The sequence below is a fragment of the Zonotrichia leucophrys genome, chromosome 5, assembly GCF_028769735.1.
Source record: "Zonotrichia leucophrys gambelii isolate GWCS_2022_RI chromosome 5, RI_Zleu_2.0, whole genome shotgun sequence".
Lineage (NCBI taxonomy): Eukaryota > Metazoa > Chordata > Aves > Passeriformes > Passerellidae > Zonotrichia > Zonotrichia leucophrys.
Window position 1 is genome coordinate 11,297,691 of NC_088175.1, and position 23,714 is coordinate 11,321,404.

At 40.9% G+C, this 23,714-nt stretch overlaps 1 protein-coding gene across 2 annotated transcripts in view; it reads left to right on the forward strand.

Moving 5' to 3' along the window:
• FBLN5 (fibulin 5) overlaps positions 1-23,714 on the forward strand; it is a 44,660-nt gene that overhangs the window by 19,282 nt on the left and 1,664 nt on the right. For both annotated transcript variants that reach the window (XM_064714507.1, XM_064714508.1), the window contains exons 5-10: positions 12,442-12,564; positions 15,319-15,435; positions 16,397-16,516; positions 19,665-19,787; positions 20,321-20,447; positions 23,185-23,380. In XM_064714507.1, the coding sequence (XP_064570577.1) occupies positions 12,442-12,564; positions 15,319-15,435; positions 16,397-16,516; positions 19,665-19,787; positions 20,321-20,447; positions 23,185-23,380 (806 nt within the window). The remainder of the gene's footprint in view (positions 1-12,441; positions 12,565-15,318; positions 15,436-16,396; positions 16,517-19,664; positions 19,788-20,320; positions 20,448-23,184; positions 23,381-23,714) is intronic.

Genomic DNA, 23,714 nt, shown 5'->3' on the forward strand with positions numbered 1-23,714 from the left:
TTTAAGAAGACAGACCTTCAGATCTCTGCCCATGGCAGCAACTCCTGCCAGCTGCTCCAGAAGCTGTCATGATTGACTAAAGAGAGTGTTATCCTTGGCACTAAGGGCGCTGGGGACCTTATCAGGGGAGAAAATTGTTTTTCATATTTCATCTGAGTTTCAAATCTGTCCATGTGTCAGCATGTTTTATAACAATCTCAAAAGCGCCACAAAGCTAAGGTAATTCTTGTATAAATGTTAGGACCTTTTGGGCTCTTTTATAAGCAAAGAATGGGTAGTGGAATAAAGCCAGTGGAGAAGAAAAATCTCTGCAAATACTGGCTTCCAGACTCAGACAGCTGTGTCCTCATTACTCTTAATAGCAAAGAGCTATGAATGTTGGGCAACATTCCCCCCTGAGTGTATACATAGCAAGCCATCTATTTATTTATTTCAGTGGTGGTGATCATTGGAAAATGCCTATAAGCCCTGCTCAAATAACTGGCTTTAACTCAGATTTGGCATTCACTGCTTTATAATGCTTGAACCACATTTTCTTGCAGTGTTCCAAAAACTACTGCCAGCCAACGGAGTTGCAAACTGTCCTGGATAAATGAAAACTGTGTGGATATGGGAGGTTTACTTTGTTCCAATTAGTGTGTGATGTGGATGTCTACTGGCAGCTTTCCTGCTCTCCTTACGCTCAGTTCATGGCTCCCTGGAAAAAGAGGTGTTTCATCTCAGAGGGCTTTTTCACTCTCTCCCTCTCTCTCTCTCTCTCTCTCTCTCTCTCTCTGTAGCCCCTTTCAGTTACCTGTAGGGCCTAAATTAAGACAGAAAATTTCTAGATTTGGGAAATTCTGATAGAGTAAGATCTCAAAGGAGATGTGCTGAGACTTTAGAGGCAGAAAGTTGTGTTTTATTTTGCCCCAAGAACTGCCAGTTTTGAGCAGGACCATAACCAGGTTCTAGATGTTTGCAAAACTCCCAAGCAGGATAAGATGTGAAACTGCATCAAAGAAAATTTCTAATAAAAGTTACCTAACATTTGCAGGAGTCCTGTCCCCCACCTGTCAATCAATAAATCAATTGAGATAAGGGCAGATCTTCCTCTGTATTAATCCTGGCATAAAACAGAAGTCTTCATCTGGATGGTCTTGACTGAATTTTCTCTCCATGAAACTGAAGATTCATTTCACTGAAAAACTGAGCAAATACTTCACTATAGGAACTTTGAGACACATTCTGCAAGCCAGGCTCTTTTCCCTGGTTTAGTGGCTATGTGAAGGGAATACGGCGTTAGCCTCTTGGAGAAAGTGCCCATTATATGTGTGTTTGACTCATGTAGCTTCAAGTGACATGAGGCAATCTACCACCTCCAGCTGGTGCCTCCTTGTGTGCTCAAGCCAAGCAGTTTTGAATCCAGTCCTTGAATGAGATGCTAGTGATTATTGCTGAAGCTTTTGTGAGAGATCACTTAGTCACAAATCCCACACAAGGGATCTCTGTCATGATATCCCATGACATAGATCTCTTGTGGTCTCCTTTTCATATATGTTGAAGATTTCAAGTTATCCTGTCAGAGCGACTGCAGCATTCATACTGAATTTTCTCTATGGGTATGTACATATTGCTCACCTAGAATCTCACTTGTTTTTTCAGTTGTTTGCACAACATGCTTGATGTTGCACATCCAAAGTGGCTGCATTTTAGTGGAAGAAGCAGCCCTTCCAATAACCTGCAGGTGGATATCTGTATCCCATTGTTTTCACTGTGGCTTTAATTTCTGGATCCATTTGGATCCATTTCCTCTGCCATATTAAAAGTCAGACTGTTCTCTTCTTTACTAGTTATTGTGGTTTATTCACAGTCCCAGACCTCTCTAGACTGCCAAAACACTTGGAAAAGGAGCTCTTAATGACTCAGTTAAAATGTACGGTCAAGAAGTTCACTTATTAGAGGAAATGTAAACTGACCACCAATTGGCTAAACCAGCTGGCTGGACTATTTGTGCTTGAGATTTCTCAAAGCTCCCCAGGGAACAAAAGTGGGAATAGCAGTTCTCTGCTTTTAGTTCTCTCATGTTCTGTACCCTAACAGAGAAGTCTTTGAAAAAATTTGTTGGAGGAGAAGCCAATAGCATTTGACCGACATGTTTAAAAAGCTTTATAAATAATGCTTTAAACACCTATAGTTTTGATATATTCTTTCTTTCAGGTCTTTTTTAACTAACCCATAGTAATGCAGAGAAAATACACAATTCAGCCATAGAAAAATCATTTCTTCACTATTAATAGTTCTACACCTCTTCTATAAAGTCTTATAAGCCTTTTCTAGAGATTCTTGCATAAGACTATTTCATATCATGCAGCAAACTGATGATTGTAAGAATCTTTTTTCTTATTTCCTGGCTCTGACTGCACATTTTTTGTTTCCATTGCAGTAGAAAGTGCTACTTAGATAACCTCCCAGCAGCTGGGAACATTCTTAATAAAAGCTCACTGGCTCCTCTTACCACTGTGCCAGCAGATCACAGTGTAGCATATGGTCATACAAAACAGGTAATTTTGAGAAACCACAATAACACTCCATTTATTCAGCTGAAAACATATTTCGTGATGATGAAGATAAAACCACGTTGAGCAAAAACTTCTTTGTACCTCCTAATTCAGCAGGTTCAGTGTCATCAGTGGAATGGCAATGTGTCTACCTCACTTCTGCAGGGTACTTGGGTCACTCTTGTTCTGCTATACTGCAGCTATTTGACATAGAATCAGTGCAGCAGGGAAATAGCTGAGATTCCCAAATCACATGCACTGGTCTTGCATGTGCAGAATCTGCAGCAGGAAATCATGAATCAAGAGAATACAGTTATTTTCCAGCCCGTGGAGTTTCCATCTTTTAGCAAAGCTCTTGGTTGAAATTAGTAGCTTGTCTTCTTTTTTTTTTTTTCTTTTTTTTTTTTTTTTTTTTATCCCAGAGTCAGCATACTGACTGTTCATTTGTGCAAAAGCTCTCATGGGACACCAGGAATAGTCCACACAAGTGGCTGTGATCAGAGAGCCCTGTGACTTGGAGGGAGTGAGGATCTGTGGTCATGCAGGTGATGCCAGGTGAATGAACCACGCACAGGTGTGAGCAGAGAGGGGAGAGGCTGCTGGCCCTTAGTCCCCTTGCTATGCACTTCTTTGCATGGCTGTCCTATAAATCTCAGCCACAAAAGCAGGACTAGAACTGTGTTCAAAGAGCAAAGTCCTTCACAGTTTAGCTTTTGTTTATCATCTTTGAGTAGTGTGTAAAGTGCTCTTGCTAAGGAAAGGCTCAGAGAGCTGGCAGGAGATGCAGAACCTGTGACACATGTTGAGCAATTTTCATACCAGGCAGAGGGAGCAGAATTACACATTCATGCCTCACACTTATTTAGTATCCATTTCCAGACTGACCCTCTGTGTGAAAAAACTCACTTTAATCCTTGTTTAGCCATCAGCCAATAACCTAATGCATATGGGATGCAGATAGAAAATTAATTCAGCAATCAATGGCCAGTCCTCAGACAGTGAAATATGCAATTAAACAGGTGTTTAGAGAGTTGATCTTGGATGGTGTCCAAGCTCAGCGGGGTCAGTTGTCCTTGGAAAAAATACTGACCCCACACAGCAGCAGTTTGAATTTGGCTTCAGTCTGCACTTTAGGAATGTGGCATTGTTATTTCTTCCCTTTTCTTATCGAATGTAATTATCTTGAGAAAAAAAAAAGTTTTGAGAAAACATGTGATTTCACTGAGTAAAAATCTACTACTGAGGAAATTATTTTTCAGTGTCCAAATAAGGAGTGGGGGAGAAGTCTGGGGAAAGTGCTCTGTTCCAAGTAATCTTGGACCTGATACCCATGTTACTGAGCTCGGATGTTTAGTCCTGGCCTGCAATTATGCCTATAAAAAACAGACATCCAATCTTTGTATTATTTTAAAATGGAGCCCTGAGGGTTATAAATGACTGAATGAGCTTTAGTGTTTGAGCAGACGGAGATTCTGGAACGAGCTGTCAGCTTTGAGCCTCTCTTTCAGATCATTGCATCTTAGGAGCCGGGTTAGCTCCTGGGGTTGTGACAGTAAAACAGTGGGACTAAAAGACAGAATAAAATAAAGACATAGGGCCCCAAAATCACCCACACCTCCTTGTAAAAGGGGGAAGAAGATTTTCCATGGTAAATGTTTTGCAGTCTGCAAGACCTGTGCTCTCACAACTGTCATATTAATCTCCAGTATCGCTGTGTTGAACCCCATGGTGCTGGTGGCTCTCAAATAGTCATGATGGCAAAAGCATACCCACTTTTGTCAATGGCTGACCAAAAGAGGGAAAAGCAGCCTTAGCTACTACTGTGACCCACAGAAATTTGTAGCATGATTATCAGAATTCATTACTTAAGAAAGGAAGTCATGCATGCTAAATATGTTCCAAAGAGAACAAAATGTAACAGTCCATCTGCGAAACAGCACACATTGCCAAAAGCATATTGTCTTGGAAATCTGCTGTCCACGTTGGCTTCCCCCTTCATCACAGAGTCCAAGCAAAGTTTCACTTCTAATTGTCATGGTCTCCAAGAGCGTGGCTCTAGCTCAGAGATGATAAGCCCACATCCTTCCATGACAGCTCTCTGCTAGTGCTGTTATCCCACTGTCAGCCAGCTGGGAAAGGAGCTGCCATGGGGAGTGGGATGCTCACAGTGCCCGAGCACAGACCACACCTGTGGAGGGATGAGAGCAGTCACAGATCCCACCACTCACCACCCCTGGATGCACTGAAGGACAACAGTCTCCCTTGTTCCTGTTGGGGCAGGTGCAAATCATCTCCTTGGGATGGAGCTCCCGTGGTAAACTTTCCACTCTCTGCATTTACTCAGTCTTGCGGTATTTAACCACATGCCCATAAGTACCAAGATTTTTTTATCCTTTAAAAGTAGCTTTTTGTCAAGAAAATCTTTCCTTACCTGAAGGGCTGTGAAAAGTGTCTGAACGGATGGGTTGATCTTAAGGACTTTCTTTCTGTATTCTTTCGTGCATGAAGTCCTGTTTATGCACAATCCTCTTTTTTCTGAGCAGAAGAAAGGCAGTCTTTGCTTACAGTTTTTGAACCACACCTTCCAGAGGGCAGGTGCTCCCCGTTCCTAAATACCTCTGCTCCTTCTCCTGTTGTCTGCTGGCTTCTTTCCCTGGCTATCCACCTCGTAAAGTCACTTAGATTGCTGAAAAATCTACTGCTTCCTGCAAGACCACATCCTCTAACTTTCAGCTGAGTCCTCTTGAGGGTCTTTGATTCAATGAATTGTCTGTGGTAATAAACTGGATTCTTCCTCTTTTACTTGGTTCATCCTTCACAAAGAAGCAATCACTCTGTGTACTGAAAGGAAGGTGGTTGGCATGCCCAGCATATTTAGGCTGATGACTTAACATCTTCTATCACAAAAAATGTTATTAACATTCTCTGTGTTTTCCACATATTTCTGAAGTTACTAAAAGCATTAGAGGTACAATTTATTTCACTAAAAAACATTTTTATTGATTAAACTACAAATAAAAAAAAATGCACACACGTACATTTAAATATTTGCAATGGAAAAATCATTTGGAAAAACTTTTCAAGTTCCTATTCTCATTTACAGTACTTTTCCTAATGGCCTGGGAAATGGAAAATTAGGTAAGGCAAACAGAAAATCTCAGGTTATGGATATAGACAAAAATAACCAAACATTGAAAGGTGTTAGATTATTCCGTGAATACTTTAAGACACCATTTTGACCACATAATCTGTCTTTTTTGTGACCCAGGACATAGAACCTTACCTGTCAAATGGTGTTTTGAAGACACAGTTTTTTGCTACAGCTTGTTTGAAAGAATAAATATTGTTGAGGTGTAAGACCCTAAAGGACAGGAACAATCTTTAGCATCCTAGTTTTTTTCATATGTAATTTCACAGCAATACTCACAGTCCTATCTGTAAGGGTAAGAAGAGGTGTGAAAACCAGATAATTATTTCAATTTCCTACTGACTGCATCAATAATTCTCTTTCTGCTTCAGTAACTACTGGAAACTTTGAGGTTCCATGCACCCTCTAGCATGTGTTGTATTATGTTTTTCAGATGCTTAATCAGAAGCACTAAAGCATGTGTCTAATTTTTATTTTGAATCTGTCTTCTAAACACTGAATTATATGTCTTTGTCTTTTGCTTTAGCCACCATCTCAGATAAGAACATAGTTTCCATGCAGATGCTTACAGATCACAGGCAAATATACCTTGAACCTTTTCTTAAATAGATTACTAAATGGAGCATTATCTTGCTCTAAGATAAATTTTTGTGGCTTGGAATAACTCTTTGGAATCTCTTGGTATTTCTTTGCAATATCATTTTTTAAAATGTTGATGCCAGAAATGTATGTCAGTAATTATTGCACTAATGCAATGTACAGTGTAAGAACAATTTCCTGTGTCTACTCAGTGTGCTCACGGTAATGCTTTTCAGCAGCATGATGTCAGGAAAAGTTCATGTTCAAGTGATTACCTGTAACAACCCCAGAGGATTTTTTTTTGGCCTACATTTTCTATTCTTGATATAAGACCTTGCATTTGTCTGTCTTGAAAAGCACTTTCAAATGTGCCCACCATACCTAGCAGAATACTTTCATATAAGACTTCATTTCACATTTTAGTTCTTTACTGCACCAGCTTGGGATCCTCTGCATTTTATCACAAATGTGGAAAACAGTGGGCTGAAAACAGATCCTCAGAATTCCACATTTATGATTCTCTCTTGAGATTATGGAACTCCTAGTCTTAGTCTCTTTGGTTTGAAACGTACTGAATATATCTGGTCTTCATTCAAAGGGTTAGAGTGTTGGTTTTCTTTTTATGCTGTGATTTCTTGCAGTATTATTAATACAAATAAGAGTGGTCTCAGTCCTGTGTTCTTGATGAACATGAGTCAGTGCCATAAAAAGACCTCCTGATAAGAATTAGCCTCCCTGGTGAGATGTAGTGTTGTGCTGCAGTTTCACATCTAGCTTTCCTTTCTATATTAATATGTTGCTCCATTTTTTGTGCATGCATGGCTTTTAAATTATTTATTTTATCTTTAATTTATGAGCAGCGAATTAAAAATTTCATTCATTGTTCTATGATGTGGCTAAATTCTAAAGAATCCACAAATATCTATTAATATTAGCTTTTACAGATAATAAAACACAAAGCCAGTAATTTGCATGCTAAACACCATGAGTTCACATATTTATTTTGACATTATAAATGATATCTATCCAGTCACCAGGCATCCTGCCATCCATTAAAAATACAATTTGTACCAATAAAAACAAAGCATCAGCACATCACATCCTACAAAAGGCAGGCAGCCAGCCAGAAATTAAAAAAAAACTTTCTCCACCCTTGCAATCCCCAAATGAAATCCCATTGCCCCAGCCACCTCACCTCTTGTCAAAATGTCAAGTAAAGACAACATCACACCCCAGAGCTGCTAAACCAAAGCACCACAGCCATAATTTTTAATGCAAACACACTGACCTAAGAGAGAGGCATGTGGTTCCTTTTGGAGCGTTCAGACTTCAGCTCTTTCAGCCCATGTATCCTTACAAAGGAATAGGGAGATGCCCTGTAACTATTCTCTCCTTCTGTCAGTAACCCAGAGATCTCTAAATCGCATGTTCTGTTCATTGTAGGTGGTATTCCTTAGGAGCACAGAGCAGTGCTCTGCACAGGCCATGTGGTTGCTCTCAGTATTCATCTGGGAACTAACAAAGTCAATCGTTCCCACTTCAAGTCAGATTTTAATTTGTCTGGAGTCCTGCCCAAACTTCTGCCTTTGGAATTAGCTGTGGGAGCAGTAATGTGAATACAGCAACTGGAAAGATGGATAAGAGAAGTGAATACAACAACTGGAAGGATGGGTGAGAGAATATCAATGACCACAAATTTAATAGCACACAGCAGGATGCCCAAGAGCTGAAACAACTAGAACCAGCTTTGGCCAAGCATTCCTTGGCAAGAGAAGTTTTGAACAGTGATCCATCTATCCTGCCTTGGTTCTCTAGTGTGCTGAATAACTGCTGTCTCAAAGGAGTCACCCAGAGCCACTAGTCATTTGGAAAAATCTGAATTTGTTCAAAATTATTAGGTATGACAACCTTTAACATCCTCACTTTTTTCATATGCAATTTCACAGCAACACTCACAGTCCTGTCTGTCAGGGTAGGAAGAGGTATGAAAGTCAGATTATTCCTTTAACTTGCAGTAGATTACATCAATAATTCTCTTCCTGCTTCAGTAACTACTGGAATCTTTGAGGTTCCATGCAACATTAGAGTGGAACAGCAACATTCCATAGAATTTAGCTGAAAGAAACTTTGCTGCTTCCAAGGTCCTCTAGTAGAAAACAATGATGGTTAATCTTTTATTTTACATCTCACTAGCCAATGTATAGTCTGCACAAAATTTCTGAAAAAGTGGTATCTTGAAATGTTCATAATAATAGATGCAGGTTGTACATGAGGGACTACAAGACAGAAAGGTCTGTCACCTGCTCCTGTTTCTGTTTTGTTAAATGCCCTATCCTGAAGAGTTTTAGGTGCTAAAAAGTGAGGGAAATTGGACTATAGCAGAGATAATGGATTTTCATGGATTTTGTAATCCCTGCTTTCCAAAAAGGAAGCAGGGTGATGGAAGACGAAAAGCAATGAAGAGTTCCCAAAAGATAAATTCTCAGCCCATGGGCTACAGTGTGGTCAGTGTATCTGTGCTGGCTCCTTGTCCTGCACAGTAACCACCAGGTACCTTATCTTCTCTGAGGACAGATCTAATTTGTGTTTTCTTCCCAGTCCACCTCACAGCAACTTTTCTCTGTTGCCACATACTGAGTCATCTAGCCAAAATCACATGAGGTATCCCTTAACAGTAGGTATTATTAAAGACTAAGACATGTTGTTTGGATGCAGGTAAGATTTTCTAAGGATCTTGGTGATGAAAGATACTAAAAGCAGGTTTGGTATAATGAAAACCATCCTTGGATTATCAGTGATAGGTGACAGCATCTGATGCTTTCATGGCACTGAGATCATCAAATATCACACTTTGTTAACATTTTGAATGGAGGGCAGTGGGGTTTCTAGGGTTTCTTCTAGCATGCTGCCCTTTAATAACTCTTCTGCTTTCCATCTGATTAGAGTTTACCTTGGGGCTCAGGGGACAACTCACTGCAGTATTTCTGTCCATGGTGAAGACTGTGACAAAAATTGTGCTGTGTCAGAAATACTCTTCCAAACTTCAGGAAAATGCACCTCAAGGATTTCTTAGCCACTTGTGCTGTCCTTACATTGAGTAGGCCTTACAGTTTTTTATTCTCTGAATCTGTCTTTTCTGCTTTGAACTACAAAACTATTGAAAATCTGTAATCATGTGCAATTAGATTGCTCAGGTATTGTGTATGACCCATCACAGAGGCAGAGGTAGTACAAATGGGCTTTGAAGTCCCAGAGCATGAAGACACCTAAGATTGATGCTTGAATGGGACAGAAATAAGCTGTGCAACCAGACAAAAAATTATTCATGCCTTATTGATGGATTGTCATGTTCCACTTGCAACCTCTTGCAATTTTCATTCAAACAAAAATGCCCTGGAACTGTTTTGATGTAACTTCTGTGTCTCTCCATAGAAGACAGAACTTCTATGTCTATCCACAGGCAATCTCTTGAAGTTCTATGACTAGTTTTCTCCCGAGTGGAAATAATCTGGGATTCTTTGGGTTTGTTGGTTTTTCTTTTTTGTTTTTCCTGACAAATGTCTAGTTTTGACTTTACCAAGCACATCTGCTCTTACTGTATGCTGCACTGTGCAAATGGGCATGACACCCTATGTCTCCCAGGTCTGATGTCCTTCAAGAAGATACCTAACATCTGGCCAACTGTTGCACCAATAGTTTTTTTAGTGCACAAATATCTGCTCTCAGTGAGCCCATATAATGTGGATTAATCCAGGGCAGACAGCCTGGGATTATACTACCTGTTTCAGCTGTGAAGGCTGCTTGCCAAAAATACTTTATTTGGTTGTATTGGCTGTGTCAGTCAGAGTTTAATGGCACCTCATGGTAAGGGACAATCTTACAGAATGTCATACATGAAATACAGAACTGGGTGTGCTCCCTCAGGCCCAACCAAAAAGATTTGCTGCTACCAGTAAAGCTGTTTACATCTGCTGGTTGCATAAAGCTTCTTTAGTGAAGTCACTGAGGTACTGCTCAGTGCAAAATGTGATGAGTCAAGGTGTTCTGCATAGACAGCTTCAGGCTCATCAGGTTTTCTGGCAGAAACTCCACAGGAGGCCTTCATTGTACAAAATGTTACGTTCAAATGGAAATATGCTTCCAAATACCACCACAAAAGGTGAAGACTGGGAGTGAGCAAATAAATCTGCTGGTTATAAAGCAAATGGAGGAGGATCAATGTTTTACTTCTCTGGAGTGAAGCTCAAGCAGCTGCTACAAGGATGATTTGGGAACAAAAACAATCCCATAGCCACCTGTTGCTTAAGTGAAAGACATTGTATCCCTGCAAGAAAAATGCCCCACAAAAGAGTGGAGGATCTGTTGTCTTCAAACTGCCTTGCTACCATACGTGGTGAGACCATGACCCTCATTTTGTTTTCACTTTGCTTCACCTATTAATATTACTGGGAGCAGGGAACATGGAAAATGAAAATATCCTTTTTAAGCTTAGTGCAGACTAAGAAAAAGCAAAATTGGCCAGATCCCAAGGTACCACTCCTAAAACAATAAGCAAGCATGACAAATAGCAAGCTTTTTCATTTAGAAAACATTAATGCCATTGTTATTAAATTTATGGTCAGATAAAATCTCTGTTCAGATACTACCAATTATGTGTGATATGCTGTGAAGGGAGGATCCAAATTTTTTAGCTCAATCGCAGAAGCAATAGCTGAACTGAACAACATATTTATGGACCTATATAGTCTAGACTTGTTATCTCACCCTTTTCCCACTTCCCCCACCATTTTGCCAATCTTCATCTGGCCAATAAATACATGGGAACCAAATTCTGACAGAGTTAATTACCTCTAATTGTGCTCCTCTTGTTATCTTACCATTTTGACTAACCATAAATTGCTCTGATACAGATGTTGGCAAGATAAGAACCCTAGACTCCCTCCATATGTACAATATGCTTGTATTTATTTATTTATGTATCTGAGCATGTCAGATATGCTGCTGTGGTAGCCTGGATCAGTTATTTCATGACTGCTAGGGTTGTACAGCTGACTGGCTGTGCTTGCTGCCTTGGGGGCAGGCACAGACATGGAATTCCTGCCCTCTGCTGCCTGCTCCAGCCCAGGGCTTTGGGGAGACACTTTCAGTCATGACCTAACAAAGTCTGGGTTAATAAGAATCAGGGGAGGATCAAGGGAGTAGCATTGCTAGGATGACATAGTGCTTCAGCAGAGGCCAGTGCACAGTATGCTGGAATGAAAAATAGTTAAGGTATCAATAAATAAAACATAAAAATTTAGGTTGGCTGGGGAAATGACACAATTTATCTTTTGGCATTTCTATTTCTGACATCTAGAGACAAACCTGATGCCTGAAACATCAGGAAAGATATTGAGCAAGGCGTGATTCAAAATGAATTTCTGACTCTGAAAGGCATTTTTAATCAGTTAGGTTCCAGGGTCCTGGCTCATATAAATGTAAGAATGCTATTCACCTCCATTGCAAAAAAAAAGGGGGGAAAAAAAAAGCCCACAACAAAAACACCCTAAGGGATTGCAATAAAAACCCAAATACATTAAACCCAGTAAAGATGGTGAGGTGGGGGGGTGGAAATTAAAAGAAAATAGTACTATTGTCAGGAAATTGATTCCAGGGAAGTATACATTTTTTTGGTCAGGTAAAGGTTGATTTTTGGTTGAACTTTGTGTCTGAAAAATTACAGTGAGATGGTTTGCATTGGTGGGGGTAGGAAGTATTTTTTTTTTTTGTCTCTGAGTTGTGTTTGTACATCTCTCAAACTCTCCTTCATCTCTTACTTTTCAATGGAGTTGCACAACCCTTTCAGCAGCCTCTCCCCAGGACTGAACACTGCTCTACAGCATGGAAATCCAAGCTCAGTGACAGCAAATGTGGAAGTTACAAAAAGTTTGAGATAATGAGAGACTTTCCTTGAGGAGAAAACACTGGGTCACCTGCAAAACTGAGATTTGATGTGCATTCTCAGTTCTCACTGCCCTCAGACATTTATTAGTGTGATTTTCCTTCAGGTTATGGTCATTCTCTCTACTCCTCCAAACTCTGCCTCCTTGCACAGAGGCAGTGTACACACTGTACAACATGAACAACCTTTTGTTGTTGCCATTTCTAACATTTTCCTTCTGTATTTCTGTGTTGCAGATGTGGATGAATGTGCTTCAGATTCTCACCAGTGTAATCCCACCCAGATCTGCATAAATACTGAAGGGGGCTATACCTGTTCCTGCACTGAAGGCTACTGGCTGTTAGAAGGCCAGTGTTTAGGTAAAATCCTCAATTGCTACAGTATCTGAGTATCTTGTACCTGGGGCTCCCTGAATTAAAGTCACTAAGCACTTTTGCCAAGGACACAGTTAAACCTTCAGCTGTGTGGAAACTCTTTTGTCTCTGAAAGTGCCAATGAGGTGTTTGGCAGAGAGACTCCCCCATGGAACAAAACTGTACCTGGAAATGCCATATGACTAGCATCATAGTAGTGTCATAACTGGGCTTTTCATATTTCAGGTCTGAAGGATTCCCTTTCATGTAAGATCAATTGCAAGCATGTGTGCACAAAGATTTTTGCCCAAACAGACTTGTGCTTTTTTTATTGTGACAGTGTGGACCTGAAGGGATCCATATCTGATACCAAGAAATGGGAATGACAGTAACTCCCAAGCCAGCCAATTCTTTTGTTTGGGGGTGAGAAAAAAATTACCTCTAAACTGGGTGCCATTTCATAATCTTCCATGCAGTTTTATTTCAATTTTATTATTTCCTTGCAGCAATACCCTGTTCATCCTTTTTAGCTCAGACCTGTTGAAAAAACATTGCTCAGCAAACAGCACAGGAAAACAAATCTTCCATCCCTCCTCTCCTCCAGCCCTTTCCCCTCACTTGACATACACATGGGATGATGATGTAGATGTTAATTTTAGGTACACAGGTAGGACCTAGGAGTCAGCATACAACATTTTTTAAAGAAAATTTAGCCATTATTAGTTCTTTCCCTGCAGTGCAGGCTGTTTGGTGCCAGCTCTGCAGAGCTGGACCATCCTCTCACATCTCCACTGGAAGGAGAATGGGCTTTCCCTGCCCATTTGTCCCTGGAGCATCTCCAGTTATTTTCCAGCTTTCTCCTCCCAAGTACCAATTCCATGAATTCCTGGCTGCTTTCCTAACTGCTGCTGTGAAATTCACCTGGCAGGCACCAGGCTGAGCCCCGTCCAAGCTGGGGTCTGTGCAGCCACAGCCTCCTCAGGGAGTCACTGTCTTGCAGTTCCCCTGGGATAAAAGGTCTCCAAGGCCCCTGCTCCTTAATCTGTGATAAATGAACTTCTCAAAGCTTGTGCTGGCAAATGTACTGGCATGTGGGGTAGGATGGGGATGAGGGAGGGAAGGAAGGCAGACTCTGCTCTGCATCACCTGTTCTGTTACCCATTTACTTCTCCCAGTTACAGGCCAAATGAAAGGGTTGGGTGCAGCATTCAGGATTTGAACACAGATCTAAAATACTCTTCTGCTTGATGGTTATAGCAGAGAACTGAAATGGCTGCATTGATGAATTGATTTGAGTATCTGCTTATGCTATCTAAAATAGGGAATAACATCCCAGTATTGCCCTAATTAAGTAATCATGGGGTGGATAATTGCAAGGCAATGTGAAAAAGGAAAATAAAATTGTGTTTAGAATTGCTATATTTTCCCCTAAATTTCAAAGAAGTCTCAGTTTTCCATACTTTATACTGGCTTTGGAGAAGTGATCTTTGCTGCCATAAAGCACTAAAGCAATACTTACTGTAATCAGAGAGCCAAGTTTGGGTTTAGAGACAAATTTTTTTTGGGCACTGTTATTAGTGCAGTGGAATTCAGTGAAATTACCAATTACTTTTGGTAAATCACCATTACAAAAACCTACACTTCTATCTGTTGCAATTATCCTGTACAGTTTACACGGAGAAGCCAGTGCAGCATATCCACATGACCCACCCACAAGAAGCAGCCCTGTACAAGTCCTTATCCTCAAAATGTAGCACTCTTGAGATAGCAGTCCTGAAAAGACAAACCATGAACTTCATGTAATGCACTGTGCCAGTGAATGAGGTATTCATTTACTTAAAACCCTTGTTATTTTTGCAGGATTTGTTGCAGCCTGCTGCTGGTGTACTCATCACCACTGATCTGACCTTTAAGTTATCTTACTGTCTGCATATAATATACTGGGTTTTCTATTGCATAAATTTAGCTTCAAAGCTTTAACACAGCCATTTAAAAAATCTCAATAATCAAAAGCCATTTGATACCAAAGGAAATGTTAAGGCTTTGAAAAGACAGCCATTCCAGGTGTTTCCTTTTAGCTTTTAGTTCTGAGGCAAAAATCTTCTAGCACTTACCATGTTACATATCTTAGAGCATTTTCTTGTGCTCATAGCACTCAGTTGCATGCACTGCCAATGCTGCAATTCAGCCCAAACTGCTATTTTGGCATTAAACTAACTGTTTATACAGTCTGTAATTTGTCAGTTAAAAATTCATATAAAAAGAGAATGTGAATATTTGGAAAAAAATCTTCCAAAAATATTCTCACTCAAAAAAGAAGCCTGTAGTAACAAACGCTGCTGTCCCAGTGAGCAGCTTTGGTACATGTGGAGGCAAAGAAGGTTTCTATTTTGATTCTGCCAAAATTTCGCTGCAATGCTGGCTGTGGTTGTGCTGGCAGCCAGGTATCCTTTGAGGGAGCTGCTTAAAGGAACAAACTGGGCTGCCTGATTTAAACTGGAGGTTACAGCAATGCCAATCAATTCATCAGACACACTGGTAGATGCCAGATGTGGATAACACCACATTACCACATTCTACTGGGGACAGGTATATTTCAACTCTAACTCCATGTCTGAGCGTCTGGAAGTTTGGCTGTGACACCATGACCAGTGTGCTGGAGTATTTCTGTGTTATCAGCGCTGCTGGCTCAGTGTGCTGGCTGCTTTGACTGCCATGAGGAGATGCAGAGCACTCCAGTTCCCCTCCTTTTCCCCGCAGACATAGACGAATGTCGCTATGGGTACTGCCAGCAGCTGTGTGCCAACGTGCCCGGCTCCTACTCCTGCACCTGCAACCCCGGCTTCACCCTCAACGACGATGGGAGATCCTGCCAAGGTAAGGGTAGGGTGAACCAGGCCTGAAATCAAAGGTAGGGGTATGGTGAACCAGGACTGAAATCGTTGGTGCCCCCTCAGCCACACCCTTAAGACTTGCTTGGTTTTTAGAGCACAAGTGACCTTCCCAGCATTGCTTTTAGAAATGGTCACAGGTTGGTCAGACAAATATTTCTGCAGTTTCACAGTACCTCAAAGGGGTGCAGGTGCAACAGCACTGGTGTATCAGGAGAAATATGCACAGAGACCCAAACCTCAATTCAGTGGAATTACCAAGTGTTTAGGCACTGAATTTATTATTAAAACCTGAGGTTGTTGACCCAGCTGAGACAGGAAACCCTTGTCAGATCAGTATATTGGACTCTCCCATGATCCAGACTAGCATCCTAAGCATTAGACCACCTTTGGCTGTGCTGTGCCACCTCAAAGTCAACACAACCCCTTCAGAGTCTCTCCCTAGCAAAGCAGAGAGCATCTTCCCACATGCTGCAGGAGAAGGTCTGAGCTCATGATGACCAGAAGTTGTTAATGTCCTACAAGGGAAAGAAAGACTGCCTTAGCCCAAGGTTTCCATAAGGACCCCTTATCATTGCCTTATCTTTCTCAGGAAAATCCTGCTGCTTTTTTCTCAGATCTGTTATGATAATATTGGTTCAATGGTTTTCAAATTGCAGGACAAGGACAGAAACAATTATGATAAAAATTTCATCCCCATCTTCCACGTTATGTTTTAATTGAAGTCATTCCCAAAATGCTTCACTTCCACACATGTTGTGTCCAACATGCTATTCCCAGGCATCAACAAATAAACATCCCAATAAACAACACTGACCTGGTTATATTTTTTCAGAACAAATTGTTCTGACTGTACAGCTAATCTCTTTGAAATGCTCTGCAGAAAAAAAAATGAAAATGGAGTTTGGGGAGAAGTCGCTGATGAATTTGGCATTGTTTTCCCATAGATGTGAATGAATGCACAAGTGAAAACCCTTGCACTCAGACCTGTGTCAACACCTATGGCTCTTTTCTCTGCCGCTGTGAACCTGGCTATGAACTGGAAGCTGATGGAGTTAACTGCAGTGGTAACTCTCTTATTTACTCTTTTGCTTTCTTTAATTCTATTACATTTACTTTTTCAAAGGCATTGTTTTTACAAACTTTCTTAAAAGTTTTTTGCCTTGGTCCATGGTAGCATCAGGATAGCTGCAACTCATATGTGACAGTGTTCACAGGAGATCTTGGATGAGGGAAGAGATGAGGATCTGACTCCATGTTTCAGAAGGCTTGATTTATTATTTAATGATATACATTACATTAAAACTATACTAAAAGAAAAGAAGAAAAGGTTTTATCAGAAGGCTTAGCTAAGAATAGAAAAGAATGATAAGAAAGGTTTGTGGCTCAGACAGAGAGCCCGAGCCAGCTGGGCTGTGATTGACCATTAATTACAAACAGCTCTATGAGCCCAATCACAGATGCACCTGTTGCATTCCACAGCAGCAGATAATCATTGTTTACATTTTGTTCCTGAGGCCTCTCAGCTTCTCAGGAGGAAAGATCCTAAGGAAAGGATTTTTCCTGAAAGATGTCTGCGACACTCATATGATCTTCTTTCCACCTAAAGCACTCAACAAATACCCAGGAAAACTCCGTGGAGGAGGGCCACAAATGGTTTTAAAGAAATAAGCTAAATATTCAAAAGCTCCAAGATAACAGCAAAAGATAAGAAAGCACTCTGTAATGCTGAACAGGAAGCTTTATTAGAGCAAGTAGAGATAGCCTGAGGACATTCTTCCATGATTAAAGAAATAGTTTATAGAAAGCACTTTTCCATTTGTCTGTTGAATGCATGTATTTCCCTTGCTCTTAAGGACTGCTCACTTCTGCCTGAAACTTTCCCCAGTTTCCCCTGTATGCCTCTGGCTTCACTTTAAAAACAATATATGATTTCTTAGTACAGTTGTTGCTGACCTGTTCAGCACACAGCAGAATAAATTGTGCTTATGTCACTGTAATTTTTCCTTTCTGGATTTTGTTTTTATTGTATTATTTTATTTTAATTGAAGGCAAAACTTATTTCTTTGCTTATTGTACTATCAGCCTGATAAAATTAGAAAATTCAGCCAATATGTCTTGGAAAAATGCACTGGAAAATACTTGAGTTTTAATTTACAGTAAACAGATGTAATATGCTGTTTCTGAGAGAGAAGACATATGATATGCAGTGTATACGATTAGTGTTTCCCAAGATATTTTCCCTGCAAATCTCCTTGTTATAAGGGGAAGAACAAATGTTAAATATCTAAAGGATCTTAAGATTTAAACACCTAACTTAGTGTCTTGCATTCTGATGGATTTTTCTCTTCTAAGTTAGACTCCTGAATGTTTTGTATGTGTTCACCTCCTGAGCTACCTGGAGGTCTGAACCAGATAAGTTCATTTCAATGCCCGATAAGGTGGTGCTTGAGCCTCATCCATGCCTGAGAGCTGAGCCAGCAAAAGGGCCTTTGCACCATCCAGGAGAAAATCTTTTCCTGACAATCTTGTGCAAGAGATGTTTGACAAAGCAGGTCAAGTTTCTCTGGATGAGCTTCTTCCACTCCACAGCAATCGCTGGACATCTGAGGCTTGCAAAGGTCAGGGGGACACTCTTGAGAGACACCCAGGATTCAGATTTATTTCAATAGGAGTGGGGTTAGTCCATGGCCTAGCAGCCAACTTACCTCAAAGCTGGAAGGCATTCTTGCCCCAGTTTAAGGAGAGAGGCAGAGATTTCAACCTGGCTTTCCCAACATCATCATTATTTCCTAATCACAGAGGTCTTCCAAGTGCATTAGATGTGCTCCGAAATGACAACCACCCTGTTGTGTGCACACAGGCAGCCAGGAGAATGCCAGGAGTGTTTAGGAACACTGTGGGGCCAAGAGCAGGAATGCAGGGCTCTTGGGGCTCCAAGTCCCTCAGGACCTGACAGCAGCCAAGCACCAGTTACACAAATCCAGCATGCTGGAGGTCTGGGCTAGGATGCCAGAGGACGCCTGATATAAAGTGACTGATATTTCAGCCACTTTATGGAGTCAGCCCTCAGTCCATGGAGCTTCAGGAAGGTGTTTGTTTCTGAAAACTCACTGGGGAAACTCACACAGTAACAGGACTCTGTAGGTGTAGAGTTCCTTTCATCTCCCTTTTGAGAATCTGATTTCAGCCCTAAAGCCACTTGGATATATTTGGACTTCAAATACTTTCCAATCCATTTGCACAAAACACCAGAAGTGAATAAATGGACTGAGCCCAATTCAGAAGAAAGGGAAATTCAGTCTGAAGAGTAAAAGTGATTTGCCTGGGAGAGTCAACATGTCAGAGCAGGGAATAAGAACTTGGGAGTTCCTGGCTGAGGCCCTGGCCTTTGTTTCTTTCTTCCCCTGAACAGGGAAATAAGGAAATGATTAGTGGCAGCCTCCCTCGGCCTCGTGCCTTTGCGTGTGTTTCCCCTCAGTCAGCCATGGCTCCATGTGCAGCTCTGAAGTTCATCTTTCTCACTTGAGCACAGCCCTGCAGAACACAACGACTGGTCAATTCATGAGAGCAAGGGGCAAAGAGCTCAGTTTCTGCTTTCAGTCAGTGTTTGACAGACTGCCTGGCCTCCCATGTATCTGGGAGAGGGCTGGACCTTGCAGTGTGTCTGACCCAGGCTGGGATGTGCTCTTGGAGTCTTGCTGGAATGACTTGGAAGTAACTGACTGGAGGCTAAAAGATATGAAACAGACAGGGCTGGCTGCAGGAGTTCTGCTGGAACCCATGTGGCTGGAATCCTGGGAACGTGAAGCTTGTTCTCCAAAAGAAGGGGGAAAAAAAAGAAAACAAAACTGCAGCCAGGTCTTTCCTTTTAAATTACAGTTGCAGCTTTGTTGTCAGAGTATCTATCTCTGACGTAAAACAGGAATGAAAACATGGCCAAGTGGTGACAGGTATTAGAAAAGAAAAATAAATAATTAAAAGCCATACATTGTGTTCAGCAGCAGCTTTGATTTCCTTAGGAAAAAAGTGTTTAATGAAGAACTTGTTGTATAGCATTTTGTCAGGTTGCTGCAGAGCTCTAGGGAGCTGGAGAGTGCCAGCCTCCAGCTGAGGTAATGGGCAGGCAGTCTGGGTGGCCACCTGCCTGCAGGACTGCTCTTTTGACAGTAAAGCCAAGGACACTAAACTTTGGTTTTTGTTTTCCCACCGCAGACATGGATGAGTGCAGCTTCTCAGAGTTCCTCTGCCAGCACGAATGTGTGAACGGGCCTGGTTCTTACTACTGTACCTGTCCTTCAGGATATAACTTGCTTGATGACAGTAGAAGCTGCCAAGGTAACATTTCTGCACTGATTAAACCCATGGGGACCAGAAAGTAGATCCTGTGTCTAGAAAGAGGTTTTCAAGAACTTGGTCTTGGCATTGCACAGTGAAATACTCGTGGGGGCCAATTATGCCCTTCTGGTAAGGATGTCAGCACGTGAATATTCCTGCTGAGGTGAACTGGTGTGTTGTTTTAAGTAAGACTTTACTGGCTAGGAAACAGCTACACAGGAAAGACCTCAAATGCTCTCCCCTCTGCTGTACATCTCTACTTTTCCCCTTCTCTAAGGTTGGAGAGTTTGAGCAGCCAATTCCCTTTTTTTTTTTTTTCCCAGCATTCAGCATGTGGGAGCACTCTAATTAGCAGAAGTGAATGGAGTAAAAACTGATCTTAAAAGAGGGGACAGTTACAAAAAGGCCACCTCTCACAGTGCAAGAGTTTTATGAATTTTGGGGTAATTCTTTGGGATGGAAATCAGTTTGTAGGAATGGTATCTTGTACATATTTCCCTGTTTCAGCCATTCTCTCATTCCTTGTGTTTTAGATATCAATGAATGTGAAATCAGAAACTTCACCTGCACTTCACAGCAAACATGTTTCAATATCCCAGGAGAATATAAATGTTTAGATCCAGTACGATGTGAGGAGCCTTATCTCCAGATTAATGAGAAGTGAGTAACATACCCACAGCCACAAAAGCAAATTCTGTCTGTGAAAGCTGTATCTAAGGTAAACCAAAGAAGCTGTAATTTTACACTACAGCCATGAACTCTGTCTGTAAGTCAGATGTATGTGAAGTTAGACTGGAAAAATAGCTATCAGTTAGTTAGAAAACAGCAAGGCTTGTGATGTAATAAGAAACATTTACTTACATTACTGACTTCATATATGCTCAAATGCAGCCTGTTTATTACTAGGAATATTTCCTGCAAATGGTGACTAGTTTATGCCTAGGAAGTACTTTAAAATATTAGATGACATTTGGAGTTTCTTATTGCTTAAAGGTTAAAAGTTCTGAATAGTTTACAAACTAAAGTTCACTGACCTTGCCCAGAAATTGGGTATGTCTGGATGAAGTTGTTAGTACTGTCTCAACTGGGAAACATTTGAGCAAGCAAACAATAAACCTTAAATTTCTTAAAATAGACTGTTTCTTTCACATCTGTATGTATTTGCTGGGGCTCAAAATATTTCAATTCCAGACAGATATCAATATACTGCAGTCCACATTATTTCATCCACAATGTTTGCACTAAACCAAATAACCTGGAATTGCTTAGTAGCCTAATACATTTTATAGAAAGTCAAGAGATTAGCAATTAGCTTCTTTCCTTTAGAATTTATGACTGTATTTGCATTGTTTTCTGAACTAGGGCAGCTGAAGAGTGGACACATAGTGTTTGTCTAGTTCTGGGTTCTCCTCCCTTGGTGATAGAGTCTTAAACTGGAATTTGAAATAACTGAATCCTCTGTATCTAAATTCCGAGAGCCCAGCTACAGAGTCCTTGCAGAGCAGCTTGCATCAGAACACAATCTCTGAGCTTTGTGTTTGGTGGCTTTGGTTCATCTCTAGATGGGCCTGCTCTTAATTAGTGACATATGTCCAGAAGTGGTCAGTGTAAAATTGCCAAGTGAATTCCTGGCATCTGTGTTTTCTGTGGAAGGAATTGGGTGATCATAATGCCAGGAGCCTCTTGATGGGGGACATGCCAGATGCACTGTCTGAAATTGATGTCAGCAGTAGAGGTTATAGAAAAAATAGAAAAAATAGTTAAAACACCCTTGCCCAGTAAATTCTCCCAACATTACTTTTATAAAGAGATATCCTGCTTTACAACTTCCTTAGAGTTCTCTGAAGAAATCAGCAGCATATGGCTAGGGCACAGGAACTGATGCAGTCTGTTTGCATTTCCAAAGGCTTCTGAAAAGACCCTCACATAGTTATCATGGAAGTTAAGCAGTCATAAGTAACAGAGAAAAGTCCCTGGAACAGAAGAATAAAAAGCTGAAAGATAAAAATTAAACAGAGGATAGTGTTAAATTGTCAACTTTCATGTATTTCTGCAGAGGAAATTTCTGAGCTGGACCTACTTGGTCCATCATAAACAACCTGGGGAAAAGAATAAACCATGAGCTGGGCAAAGTCTGCAACAATATGTGAAGACAGCAGATAAAAGTGGGTAGAAAAATACTACAGAATAAGCCTCAATGACTGTGCAATGAAAATGGCAAATTAAATTCAGTGTAGATGAATTTAAAGTAAAAAGAAAATCCCAAATTCACAAATTAAATAAGGACCACTGATCTGATCATAATCCATGTAAAGTGAGATTTGAGGGTTCTTGTTCCATGATCTGCAGTACTCACTAGAGGTCAGAAAAGCAATCTGAGTTCCAAATGTTAACAGGTAGAGAATATCCTTGAAGCACATACTATTGTGTACCACATCTTTAAGACTGTGCAGTTCCTTTCCCTCCTGTCAAAGAAATACAACTGGATAAAGGTTCATAGGAAGTAATGAGATGATCAAAAGTACGGAATAACTTCCTTGTGAGTAACAGCCAAAGTAGAGCAGTTCAGCCATGAACAGGGTCAGATATGAAGCCCTGAGATGGGTGGGGAGGATGAGCAGGGATTGACTGGCTGCTCTCCTTTCAGGTGAGCAGCTGGGAGCACCAGCTAAAGTCAGAAAGAGGCCATGCAAAGAGAGATGAAAGGGGCTGTGGGGCTCCTGGCCACAGGGGGCTGTGCATGCCAAACATTCATGTGGGAAGCTGGAAAAGCTGATGATAAGAAATGCATTGATAGCTGATGAATAGAAAGAAGAAAATTTTGTTTCAGGGGTTCCCTGAGTCACAAACAATTGGAGACTGTTGGTGGAAATGTTGTATGCTTGTCATATCCTCTTCTTCCTTAAGGCTGTGCATTTGATGTTAGAGCTTTGGCTTGATCCAGGATGTCAACTGTGTGTTTTCATGTAGTGCCCAAAATATAATGAAACAAAAATCACTACTGTTTATGCAGTACTACCAGTGAAATTATCTAATAATATTCTGGGGACAGTTCAGTATAAATTACTAACAGAATGAACATGTACAGAGTATTCCACACCTGCAGAGCTGCTTCAAAGAAAGTTCACATTTTTGAGTGATCTAAGGAGAATGGCAAATTATTTTTGCCAAGAAGACAAGAAAAAGGAGGCAGGACGTAAGCCAGAACAGCAACACAGAAAATGCTAAAAGTGAGAAAATGCATTACAAGTTTCATTGATTCTTTTAGCTGGTTAACAACATTATTTGTTTGTTTATTTATTTATGCACATTTATTTATATAAATAATCAAATATTACAGCAATTTGTAACCCCTGCTGGCAATTCTATCTCTGACAATCCTGTCTCTGACCACCAGCCGCTGCATGTGTCCAGCTGAAAACCCTGGGTGCCGAGATCAGCCCTTCACCATCCTGTACAGAGTGATGGATATGGTGTCTGGGAGGTCTGTGCCTTCGGATATTTTTCAGATGCAAGCAACAACTCGCTACCCTGGAGCCTATTACATCTTCCAAATCAAGTCAGGGAACGAGGGCAGGGAATTCTACATGCGGGTAAGTCCAGTGCTCCCTGGGGGAGACATGGAGCATCTTGTTGTTGGCATGTCCTGGTGGCACAACTGAGCTTCTCGTGACTGCCACTTAAACCTTCAGTATGAGGCATTTTTTTACACACAGATGTGCACAGCAGTGTGCTGATGTGCAGGAACTGCTGGATCTCTCTGGAGAATAACCTACCCAAAGCAAACATGCCTCTCCTATGAGACAGCAGGTTTAGGAAAGCCCAGAGCTGTACCCATGTCTAAGAATAGCTCAGGTTTCCCAAGCTCAAGAGAAACTATTGTGCCAAACTCTTTTTTATTTGATGGACAATCAAAACTGTCACCAA